General features: G+C 41.7%; 1 protein-coding gene across 1 annotated transcript in view; it reads right to left on the bottom strand.

The window, feature by feature from the left end:
• LOC139452142 (uncharacterized) overlaps positions 1–13,430 on the bottom strand; it is a 50,170-nt gene that overhangs the window by 17,148 nt on the left and 19,592 nt on the right. The window contains exons 2-12 of the mRNA XM_071233480.1: positions 9,978–10,252; positions 8,528–8,623; positions 7,500–7,605; positions 6,143–6,335; positions 4,850–5,018; positions 4,528–4,626; positions 3,824–4,053; positions 2,966–3,077; positions 1,740–1,998; positions 737–826; positions 294–605 (exon numbers count right to left, since the gene is read on the bottom strand). Of these exons, the coding sequence (XP_071089581.1) occupies positions 294–605; positions 737–826; positions 1,740–1,998; positions 2,966–3,077; positions 3,824–4,053; positions 4,528–4,626; positions 4,850–5,018; positions 6,143–6,335; positions 7,500–7,605; positions 8,528–8,623; positions 9,978–10,252 (1,941 nt within the window). The remainder of the gene's footprint in view (positions 1–293; positions 606–736; positions 827–1,739; positions 1,999–2,965; positions 3,078–3,823; positions 4,054–4,527; positions 4,627–4,849; positions 5,019–6,142; positions 6,336–7,499; positions 7,606–8,527; positions 8,624–9,977; positions 10,253–13,430) is intronic.

The following is a 13,430-nucleotide window of genomic DNA, read 5'->3' as shown; positions in this document are numbered from 1 at the left end:
TGGCTACCGATGTTAACATCTCAGAATGGTATCTCATGAGAGCTAGCTCTATATAACCGGATTAATGCTAGTAGACACACGCGCGTACATGCATGTTGCAATCTTAATGGGATGTCCCAATAATCTCGACGTTAAACCCCACTTCATCTCACCTCACAGTATTTGCTGTGTATTCAGCAGTGTAAACAGGCCGGCAAAAGGAGAGCCGTGAGTTGTGATCAATTACTGAGATATTTCCTAATTTGTGGCAACATTTGAGCGTAAGTTATTTTACAATATAATTTAAAACCTACTGGCTTCAATGGCTGCAGCAAAATCTTGGCTTTCACTTCCACCGCTTCCCCGATTACCGGCGTCACCTGACCCCCCGCCACCCTTGACCTCTGCCACTTTTCGTTCCGCTTTCAGCACAGCCTGGAACGTCTTGCTCTGGGTCATATTGTAGACCAGGTCCACCCTGTCGTGAACATCTTTTATCCGATCCGAAATCCGATCAATGTTTGGCCTTTCTCTGTCCCAATCCGACAAAAACTGCTTGGCATCGTCCACAAATCTCCTTGTGGATTGGAGATTGACCTGAGCAACATTCCACCTTGTAGAAAAGGCTGGAAATTGAAGGTGAACTAATAAAAAGGTTGGCAAAAAGACACTTTTAGGAGGAAACGTTTTATTAATTTGTTTGAATTTCTGGTCGGTCTGTGACAAGAATGCATTAGAAACAAAATGCAAAACTCACCTCTTGATTTGTTCCTTGCCACTTGTGATTTGATGAGAGTAACGTCCCCTTTTTGACCCAGTTGAACAATATGCACCCGCAACTTATCACCTTAAACAGAAAACACATGTTGAAATATACTTTTTAACCACTACAACTCATAATGGTATTTAGATTAAAATGCCCCACCATGTTCAAGCCTATACAAACATCACAATAACTCAGACGTGAAATACAATACAGGTTCTAGTCTGAAACTTAAATCAAGGAGACCATGCGGCTCACCTGATATTAAGGCGCAGAATAAGGACATGGTGAAAACGATCCGAGAATAATGCGGTTCTGGAGTGCAAATAATCCGGAAAAAACTGACATAATATAAATGACAGTGCAGATAGAAAGAATGTATGCTTTCTTCGAGCGGTTTATTCATCTTAACCAAAAATAGTAAAAGACATTACTCCCATACTTCAAACCTAAGCTCAACCAGGTTGTTCTTTACAAAATAATTGCAGTTTTCTGGGATTTTTCCCCAAATCAATGAATTTCCACACCCATAAAGTTTCATTTTAGTTCTAAAATTAAACAGAAAATCATCGATGGATTCCTTGCACTCTGACTGAATTTTCAAATTTCATGCCTATCAAACTTAAATCCCTTAAAGTGCAGGGTCAATCGGTAACCAGTCCGACATTTCAAAAGGTAAAACGATCACAGAGGCCGACAGACGTAACCGATTTCCCATCCATTTATTCATAAAGGAAACAATTGATGAGATCATGGGAAGAAACGGTTTCAGATAGGATTTCAAAAATAATTAGATACAATCTTTGCAAAATGTTAGCTATCGTTTTCGTATAAATATATTTTATTCGCATCAAATAACATATCGATAATAATTTGGTTACAGTTGAACAAAGAAACCAGATCTGCAAATAATTGGAACATGTTTTTTTCTGCATTACTTCATAACATTTGGGTGAAATAAAAGATTATAATCTACGACTGTAATGCTGGAAATTACCAAAGTTTTTCAAAGCCTTGTCTGGAATTCTTTTGGGAAGTTTGTCTTCGTCAAATACAAAATCTGAACCATCGGCATCCGGGTCGGTTGACGTAAGAGCTGTTTCGAGTGCACTCCCCACGTCGACGTAGTCGTCACAGTCGATGGGGGTGACGTCACTGTCATCGCCTGAACCCATTTCAAGCTCCTCGCAGCGTCGGCGTAGTTCGTCTTCGTCATTGATAGCTAATCGTATGCGATCTAACACAGTGTGAATTTGCTGAAATTGACGAAACGGAACATATTAACGCGTATACACGTTGACATTTCCCCTTAAAATATACCTGAACTTGACAGTTACTGTTGTTTTATTATAATTCAACATCGAATGTTGAAAACTGACTAACTGGGTCCCACCAAATCGGTATCAAACAATGACTAGACTGAGACAGTTGGTGACGATGGTTGACACAATGTTGTTATAAACGTCATCCCGATCACTGACATACAGTATAAAAGTAGAAATTCAGTCTCCTTAAAATCGCTACCACTTAACAAAGATCTGACATCCCATTAAGGGTGACGTCAGAACGACCTTTCTTCCGACCAATCAGAGCGTCGCTTACCAGATCAGCAAGGTGACATTCGGGATGTGCTTTCTAATCATGCAACCTCGTAAAGGTTAGCACGGGGTATTCCAAACGACTGAATCCGTCAAAATTACCGTTTATCTCTCGCCTCAAAGCGATAAACATTTTAACGGAAGATACTTTGCGTAGCCCGTGCGAAATACAGCGCTTCAATCTAGGTCATCTATTGGACCTTCTAAAATGTTCTTTTGTTCAGTTTTCAAATTTTGAATCGAGAACTTTGTCAAAATATTTTTGAAAGTGTTGTCTGGAATGTAACGTGCCAATTTGAAATGCTGCTTTCTGATTGGGTTATGTCGACTTCTTGATATAAATCATTTTACTGGTCGGTTAAAGTACGCGAAATGTCGTTCTGACGTGATCGGTAATGGGGTGTCCTCATATCTTTCTTTAGCCGTAGCGAGTACTAAGATCTGATTTTAATGAGATTTGGAGAAATCGAGATAGTTTGTATTTGCTATTGCCAGAAAACATTTTTTAAGTCATCCACCATGTCTAACGAACATTTTTTTTGTTGGGACAAAATGAATTCACAGACCACCGACCACCCACCAGAATATCAATATTAGTCCCGTGCGTATGTTTGTCAGACTATACCTTTACATGTGCGATGAGTCTATCTGCCAGTAGGGACGCCTGCAGGCGATATGGCACGCCCCCTCCTCCCTGCCCAACATTCTTGGCCTGTCTTATCAACGGGTTCATCAACCTAGAATAGACATCTTCCATAAGATAATGCATAATCAGATTGATAATCAGCCTAGATTATTCAATGCATTATATCTCCATAATACCATGGACCAACTGGAGTCAACAGTCTCGTTTTGATCCCGATTCTATAAATAACCGTCCACTGAATACACTCATAGACGAGAGAAACTTTGTGCGAAGTTACTGATAAGAGGAATGGAAATTGTGACATCACTTCCGAATCGTAATTATGGTAATCAATCAGTCTTTATCATTAAAGATTATATTAATACTCACATATTACTAACACATGATGCTGGTTGTAAACAACTTATGTTTGTGCTTAACGCTGCAGTCAGCAATATTTCAGCTGTATTACTGCCGGTTGTAACCAGACAAACCAGTGATGAACAAACGTTGTGATACGATGACACGCAATTAGCCAAGTCACCGGATCCGCTACGATGCCTCTTACGACAAGCATAGATTACTAGGGACCTATTCTAACCCGGACCACACGGACCCACATACTTTAGTCTATGTGTTTACGGTTTGTGAACCAGTCTTCGCACATTTAAGGAACACAGTAGTTAACCTCGTTTGTATTCCGGGTGATAGTGATTTCTGGATTAACCATAATTTCCCGTCTGGATTAACGGGGTTTCACTGCATACCACTACTATGGCCTAAGATGTCATTCATTGGTTTTTGTTCTGTATGAACGAGGATTCCACCTTCCGTCCAGCCCAGTTTTAGGCGTATTACCTGGCGATGTTGTTCGCTTGCCGTTCCAACTTATTGGCATAACTGACAGCTCGGTTAATGATTGGTCGAAGTCGATCCCTTTCTGCGGCAGTGATGTATGTGGTGGATGCTCTTCTCGGCCTTGACCTTGACCCACGGTGTGGTCTCCTGTCGGTAAATGACACGGGCGCCAAAGGATTTATGCCTCCACCCCTCTGTCTTTTCAGATCTCCAGCAGCAATCCTGTTACCCTGAAGAAAAAACAAAAATCACAGTGAGGGATCAGCAATCTTGCAGTTATTCATGGCCAGGTTTCCGGAGACGACTCCGCCTACGATGCTTTGATTGTCGTGATATTCGCAAGTGATTGAATGCTGTTTGACGCCTTAGCAAGCATTTGGCAGAAATAGACGAACTGTAATACAAGGCCAGACAAACAACAAATTGATAGCATGAATATGCCTGGTATTGTGGATGACACCAGTCAGTCACCTCAAGCGTTCTAACCAACAAATACCCGGGTTAGTTGGCTTTTGGGGCAAACATGGGGTACTGAGGACCAAATACCGGCTTTGCACAATGTATTTTGAGAAGACACAAGCAATATGTCACAAGTGAATCCTTTGACTTCATGTCGAACGCCATAACCACTAGGCTAACCTACTGCCCCAACTGATCACACGTTAATTATTCATGTGGCCTAAGAACGAATCTGCAGACCATACCCTGGAGGTGGCAGCCGCCACTCTCAGCTCTTCTTTTGCCTTCCTGACCAAGTTGGATGCCACTATGATGTCGTCTCTAGCCGTCGCCCCATTTGTCAGCTGAAAAAGCATACCGGTACAAAATTAAATGTTGAATCTCTTTAGACGTCAGCAACTGGAAACTGCATCGATAATATACACAATGAATCTTCATACTGGGAGAACATTTTGACGCAGGACAAAAGAGAAAATAAATAATTATGTAATTTTATTCCTGGAGTAAAACAAAAACATTTCCCTGGTACTTTGGGGAGAGATTATTTCGGGAAACGCCAGTTCTTACCGAGAACCTGCCAAGCTTCCTTGCCACCATGGCGGTGTCGAACTCGGCTTGAAGCTTCCAGACCGTCATGTTGACATGGCGGACCAGGTCGGCCAGCTCGTGCTCATTGGTGTTGTCAGCTAGGATCTCCTCCAACTGCAGCACGTAGGAGGTCTGCTTCTCGCATTCGCTGCAAAACAGGTGCCCGTTCATAGACTTATCAACGTACAAAGCGAATGTAAAACACGTTCTCGATCCCTATATCTTCTTGAAATGTTGCATAAACAGAAATAACACCTACGGAAACTGTCAGTCCTGGGTTCCATGCCATAAAACGATCGTAGTGCTGAGGTTATCGTTACTCCCATACTTAGTACGATAAAAGACGTACGATAGTCGTAGCGCTGTTCGCTTTGTGGAACGGGGCCCTGGTCTACTAACGACATAGCTTGCCACGAAGTCAACACAACACACGGTCGCATTTACACAACCCGTGAAAGTTCCCACCCACGACTGACGTTACGCGGTCGCCTTTTATCACAATCCGTGAAATATCCATACCCATCACTGACGTCATCCGGTGGCCTTTTACCACAACCCGTGAAATATCCATACCTACCACTCACGTCATCCGGTGGCCTTTTACCACTACCCGTGAAATATCCATACCTACCACTGACGTCATCCGGTCGCCTTTTACCACTACCCGTGAAATATCCATACCTACCACTGACGTCACCCGGTCGCCTTTTACCACTACCCGTGAAATATCCATACCCATCACTGACGTCATCCGGTCGCCTTTTACCACTACCCGTGAAATATCCATACCTACCACTGACGTCACCCGGTCGCCTTTTACCACTACCCGTGAAATATCCATACCCATCACTGACGTCATCCGGTCGCCTTTTACCACTACCCGTGAAATATCCATACCTACCACTGACGTCACCCGGTCGCCTTTTACCACTACCCGTGAAATATCCATACCCATCACTGACGTCATGCGGTCGCCTTTTACCACTACCCGTGAAATATCCATACCCATCACTGACGTCATTCGGTCGCCTTTTACCACTCATTGCCTTTAAAATCGCTTACACCAATTCTTGTCATGACCTAAGCCATAAAGCAACCAAAGATATAATCAAATGTAACAATCGACGTTCTGGTGTACTGACAGCTGGTCCATTGCTGATATTGACGAAACTTGAACAAAATCGCGAGTATTTGTGACTCAATAGTCACAGGGATTTCTAAACTACAAGAGGGAAAATATGAACGTCTCTCCGAAAACATATATGTACTTACTCGACCATATGTTGAGCCTGATCAAACTGGACTTTAGACAGTCGCTGAGCGTTCTGCACCGAATCCAAATCCTGTCTAAAAGACTTGAATTTTGGCATTTCTTGTTTTCGGTACGTCCTTGGTCGGGTATCTCCCCGCTTATGCGCACGCATGTATATGTCTTTCGTGAGGAGGGATATATCCATGACGACATCTGAAAAAGAAGAAGATTTGTCTACATGTATAAAAAACAACGAGCCTCCGACTCTATACTGTTGATACATAGTCGGGTATATTGTCATAGGGCCCCGTCAACACGGTGAACTTTGTGTCACGAGTACTTCCTAGCTCCTACATTTGACACAAACGCACGAGTGCTAGGTTATATATGTAAAGGTGACTACAAGCAAGAGTATCTGTGATGGTAGCGTCCGCATAGACTGCAGTGGATCGCTAATCGTAACATTGGTCAAAATATACACTGAAACCATTTTCATGTTATAATAATAAAATCCAAATTATGGCTCAAATTGCCTCAAACAAGACAACAGATAAAAGTAAAATTGGAACATAGTTCCGAGGGGGTTATATCATGTTTCTGGGTTCATATCCATTCGGAACACTTGGCCGAGTCTCACATAGAAGCAATTGAGTAATAGTGAAATTGTTTGTTGAGGACATTACATAATGACATAGATGTATATCCACAGAAACGTCAGTCAATTGAGAAAATTGTTTTCTTTTGACGAGTCAGTAGAATAAGCAGGTGTACAAACTTGAACGTGCAGTGACCAAGTCCTTGCAGAAAATGGCTTCCATGACACCAAACCCCTCCATGCAGATATGAGTAAAAGACTAGGAATGGTATGCCCTTCCTATGTTACCGTAAAGATTTGGGCAGCGGAGGTTAAGCATACACTTTGGCAATGAAGAACGTATGAGGCACATGTCTCGTGATTATCTAGCTCTGTTTGAAGTTGTTCCAGAGTACGGTTCGTTACCGCAGAAACGTTAGCAATAAAGAAAAGATAGGTTTGATGGGTTGCAAAGCTTCTTACATCTGATAAAAACGCACCATGCACATGTCTCGTCATAATCTAGTTCTTTTTAAAGCTGACCAAGAAAGATTCTTGCAACGATTTGTGACTATGGATTGAACCTGGGTTCACCGCTTCCAGCCAAACACCAATCAAAACAGTGAAGGCATCTGACCACCACCAAATAAGGAAACCACTGTTCCATCAGCTGGAAAGGCCCCCGTGTTCTGGGATGCCGAGGGGAAGACCAGACAATAAACAAGGCATATTATACTGCTCTTCCGAGGCGACCGCGGGTTGAATTTAAGACCAAGACACGTGTGAAGCTATAGTCATCTCACCATACACCATGTCATTTGCCTTAGCAATGTTCTGGAGTTCGTGCCTCACGCCCATCATGATAGTATAGCGTGTACTGTTGAAGGCGAAGTCGTAGGTGTCATGCATCTGAAAGATGAACCAGGTACATAGTCAGTAGGACGCAAGTATTCTCAGTAGCCACTGCTTGCATGTTTAGTGCATATACATATATTAGTACTATATACTTTATTAACCCATCATGCCATGGAATCTATACATGCGATAAGTAAACGCACACTGTACAGCTTCTCTAGAACACACAACATAAGTACCATTTAGGCAGTAATCCCTGCATTTGTCTGTTGACAAGCTTTACGGGTAAATTAGAATATTCGATATTTACATTTGACTAGATATTTGCTCCTTCGGTTTAAGATATCTTTACAGCAAATAGGCCTAAATAGGATTTCGGTGTGGCTTTGATAAGTTCAGGCTGAAAAAGGCAAAATATCCCATTGTAACGTACAGTCAAACACCGTTGTGTCTAGGTTAATAGGACCAAGATAAATACTTCGAGACAAACTTAAGTTCGACACACTAACGTTCGACACAACAGTGTTTGATTGTATTTGTCCCGGCGGTACAACATAAATGTGTGCATGACATTTTTAAATGTATGAAGCGGCCGGAAAAGTCTCATAGCTTGAAAGCATTATTTCACTCGCCCTCCATCCGCTCACATTCGATATATGTCACTGCCGTGTGATAACAATTGTATCCAACGTATTATTTCGTAATCTTCATCAATAATGGTGATTTCGGGTCAGGGTGAGCTTGAGGGGACATAGTGACCCATATGTTCACGGGGATCTTATCGATGAGAATGGCTCACGCTGGAGTGACCCGATCCAACCCATCTAATGTAATGTGATTACTTACAAGGACGACTTACGCCTGGGAGCTGCGTCAATGATTGACGCATTAAGTACTTAACCTTGTACGACACTGGTTGGGGGGATTTGCGCAACACAACAACATAAGCGGATTATATGAGGGGTGAAAAACTTGCCTGTTGAATGTTCGACTTCAAGGCCATAATGACCCGGTCCATGGAGGACACGAGGTGATGGGTAGAAGTCCCCATGCTGGGGTGGAGTCGTCGTTCCTGATGAAACAAGATTGTTAATGACAAAAAATATCAATAATTGCAAACTAAAAGTAGGGGTAGTTACATGGAAAACTGAAAATAAATGTGAAACTTGCGCTAAGGCTCTGTAGCTCACCCGACGGATAACAACCACTGCACGTTCAACATTCTGGGTCATGTGTGTTTCAATAGTTTTTGTTTATAGGAAATACAGCCATTCACTCGAACAGAGAAAGTGTACACAATTATTCAAACATACATGAATAGGAAATCCTACCTGCTCTATATGGATGTGGATCATTATATTATTAACATGATTGGCACCTTTGTTTGGTCATAAAACTGGAACATGTTACAATGTGTTTAGATCAAAGATTACGTTTCGACGACATATTCGTTGAATATTGAATTAGACGTTGCTACATAAATAAATAGTTTGTTTGACAACAAAGAACATTTCAATATGGTTGCTGTGGGTGCCATGCTAAGCACGTGTATTGGAACTATGAGGACACTATAACTCGGCTCAGAAACATACACGTCCTGCTAGATAGGTGCCATAAGAGTAATTGAAAGTCAAAGGTCGGGCGCAGGGCAAAAGAACATAATAAATTAGTCACAATGTGTTACTATTGCTACAAATTGAAAGCACGGACAATTTTTAAACCAAACCCGCAGACTTGGTGGAGGAAAGGGCCTAAATGACATTTGAAAAATGGCCATGTTCAAATTCGGATGGGAATTCTATTACTATTGTAAAGCCTTGTGGGATTATCCATGCAAAGTTTCAGCTACGGTGGCCTTTTGACATTTAGAAGAGGTGTAATGTGAAATAAATACAAAAGTTCATGGGCGGGAGTTACTTATATTCCTCATTTTACTGTCAAAACCTATTTCTTGTTTGAGAAGGCCTAGTGTCAAGTATACATGTGCAAATGGGACTAGTTGTTCTCCAAACAATACACCCAGGTTTGTTATTTCAAGGTCGCTACAAACGGCTATAATTGTTTTTCCAAGAAGCAAAGTGCTTTGGTAAACCTAAAAATAAGTAATTTCCAATGTCGAATGTCTTCATCAAACGGAAATGCTGCTGTGTGATTTAACAAGGCTTATAAAGGGTTAGTTCTCCAAGTTGTAAAGAAGAACTTGAAAATGCGGCATGTCAGCGCGGATCGGACCGGTTCCAAAAAGCAATCTTAGCGTGACGTCTCTCGTGAGTCAATGTCAATGAATGTTAAAGAGTTCAAGATCTCACTATCATCGTAGAAGAACAAGGAACGTTTTCTGGAACGGGGCCTATGACCTTTATAGCAGTGGAAACAGAAGCCTGAATACATAACCATGTAAAGCTGAACACCGCTAAATCACTAACCAGTCTGTCAGCTTCAGGTGGCCTTTGTAGACGGTCGAAACCCCTACCAAACCCGGCATAGTACTGGTCGTATGACGCTCGTTCATGGTGATCCGCTAATACGTCCTCTGATTGAAACATGTCTTCCAGGGATACGGCGGCCATCTGGGATTTTTCCTTGCGTTGTCGGTTCTTTCTTCTCCTCTTCTTTTTGTTCTTTCCGTGTTTCTTTTTATTCATATTTTTCGGTTTTCCATGGTGGTGGCGACGTCGTTGCTCTTCCGCACGTTTACAACCTGATTTTAAATAAAATAAATTTAATTAAATAAAATCATAAATTATGTTGTTAGTCTCAATTCGGGAATTGCCCGACCTCGGTTATAACGATTCATGATATATTTCCAAGGTGTGTTATTGAAATATGATGTGAAAAGCCGATTTGGGATTATAAGTGATCTGTCTTTAATTTTTATTGTTTTACGTGTTTATATTGTATATATGTAAGGTGAAACGTTCAAACAATTATGCATATCTATATAACAGTAAGCTACGGTTATAACGAACTCGAAGGGACCACTAATTTTAGTTCGTTAAAATCGTTGTTCGTAATAAGCATATATACAGCATATACATAGCAATTGTCCGGGACAAAAAACACAGTTCGTTATATCCGCCAGTTTGTTGTAAGAGTGTTCGTTGTAAATGTATATATAATATATTAAGCGTGTATATCCACTCAAATCGTACACTTTAAACACTGAGATTAAAATCACAAGTGAAATGGTTTCATTGGCATTTTAACACGACTTTTACTTCATATAGTGTACATCTACATGTGCATCAAACACGTGGCACTGAGCCGGTCCATAAAATGACAATCGAGATTTTTACCAACTTTCTGTGAAACAAGCTTTCAAGTAAATAGAGATCAGAGAACGGATAGCATAAGGTTAAAGAAACAAATAGAATCTAAGTCAGATAACATAAAATCAAAATGGCACTTTATACATATCTACGATCGGTATCTGAAGTGTACATAATGTTGATAATACAAGGATATGTGTGTATGATAAAATCTGTAGTTCTGAAAACAGTTTGAGCTTCATTACATCCCACATGTCTATACTATGTAAGTATATGTCTATGAAATGTTTATAGAAGGTTTATAACACAGCTAGGGGTTAAGGAGTACATATCCCCAGACGGCCCACAGACTGGGGTAAGTGACATTAAGATAAGGGCTTTATGAACACCGGCTGTACAATACATTGTATACTGACCGGGCCCTACATACACCTGTGGCGACAAGTAGCGAGACACACGAGACGCCGGGTCATGTCGGGTCAGCTGGGAACAAATCTGCTTTGTCGCGAACATCAAAGTCGACTTGGGGTAGTGAGGAACGTAGAGCGATAACATCTCATTCTGAACAGCACTAAGAAGGTAACCAGTTCACCAGTAGCGCTATATGACGGTATTTCATTCATGGCTCAGCGATAAACTCTGCAGAGAGAATGGCTGATCTACACGCAAGCGTTGTCAGGGGGTAGTTTCGTGGGGTAACTAATTCATCATTGTAACAGCAAGTCTACACTTGGAGGTATCAAATGGTGAGAATGACGTTAGCCACACAAGATATCATTCAGATGACACTAAAAATGACAAAAGGCCCATATAGCGTAATTGTCTTTTGTTGTACTGCTTTTTTTGTTTATTAGTTGTATAATGCCGCATTATAAGTTGTATATTCATGCTATATCACAACAGCCTGCAAATAAACGAGTCTGGACCAGACGAGCCAGTAATCGATATTACCAACAACGTCTCATGTCATCGGGATATGATGACGTAATCATGTCAAGGAGCTCATCACTTAGTCGCCAACGGTTATGATTTATGCTTTCATTAAAATGCACCCGCATCATACCAAAAGATGTTAAATGCTGGTACTTGTTGTTACCCTGCCTGATGTTCTTTAAGAGGATGAAACTTAGTAAGGACTGGTCGTTTCGGAGTCAGTATACTCGGTCTGAGGGGAGTATCTATATTAAACTGACACACGGTATGTCAGTTGGCACTAAAACACCACTAGTTCGGAGGGGTACACATCACGCACGCAAGCACGCACGCACGTCGCTATAAAAGTGCAATTATCTTGAACGCAACGTTAAACCGATTACACCTCATGAGCGCGGGGGATTGTATGCTAAGTTAGAGATAGGAGGGATGGTGGAGGTGACGTTTTTTCCGATATTCATATATGGTAGCGAATGGGTCCAGGCTATTTCTTGAACTGAAATAGAGAAATAATATACTCGATCATGGAGGATGGCCTAAGGGATGCAATTCTGCCCTCTTGTCAAAGTAGGACTCAAACTCCGATATATCTTGAATGACCAACCCTCGACAGTTAGCCTGAAGCCATTCCGCAGCATACAGAAAATAACTGAACTAGCACTTGAATGATGTGGTCCTTGGATGTGAACTGGTCTTTGCGGACAGAACATGGGTACTATGTTTGCTCATCCCTGCGCCACCGTCAACGACCTTCACAGACGTATCCATCATCACCCCATACCACGCCCTCAGTAAATATGTGTCCCCTCGGGGCCGTCAGAATGTCAGCATGGCCTTATGTAGAGCACTCGAGTGTTGTCATTCGAAGCTCCGAAAAGTGGGCAAACAGAACCTTCATGCAATATCGCAGGCATTCATTCGTGGGTGTGATTTCGAATGCGATAGGAGTGGGTTAGACCAACCAACCATTGCAGCAAGCCAAAAGGATTCCACGCTACTAACACAATAGGTAAAGCTTAAGGGACTGGGAAAAGAATGATAAAAATAATTAAGTTTCAGATTGCTGAAAAAAGAGCTTATCTGAAACATGAATTGCATTAATGTAAGGTGTCCGTCTATAATAAATAATCGCGTTCATAGTTTTAATTTTAAAAATATGTGGTTGTGCACTCTACTCTATCTACTCTAATCACCAGAATCTCAAGACAGAGCCCACGTATACAAAATGTGAATGTTGAATCGTTGTGACAAAGAGCGGATAAATCAAGCCTACTGCAACCACGAGTACATTGCTAAATCCCCTCGATATCAATCTGTCTATATGTGTTAACCTTGCCCATGCATCCTGTAACCTAGATTCGGGTCAGACCCCGGCCCTCTGACACTACCTGCTATTTTCTGCAAAGGAGGACCGAAAGGTCAGCGGGACATGACCTCTCCGATGGGCACGAACAAACAGCACTATGTTGTGTTCCCAAACAATTACGGATAGTATCTAGACTGGACTACGGTGGAAATGTGCAGCACATGGGAAATGGGAGCGCGATCTCAGGCAGGATTCAAACCAACTGCATAGCGTTTCTATAAAACGTGCTTATTTGCATGTGTGCTATATTTTGGTATCGTGGGCAACACCCGGTTCCCATCTTGAAATGTAGGTCAGCGTGCGATGAATGT

The sequence above is a fragment of the Haliotis cracherodii genome, unplaced genomic scaffold (assembly GCF_022045235.1).
Source record: "Haliotis cracherodii isolate W230 unplaced genomic scaffold, xgHalCrac1.p SCAF_9, whole genome shotgun sequence".
NCBI classification, from domain to species: domain Eukaryota; kingdom Metazoa; phylum Mollusca; class Gastropoda; order Lepetellida; family Haliotidae; genus Haliotis; species Haliotis cracherodii.
The sequence above is the reverse complement of the archived record's forward strand: the minus strand, read 5'-3'. Positions and strand labels throughout refer to the sequence as shown.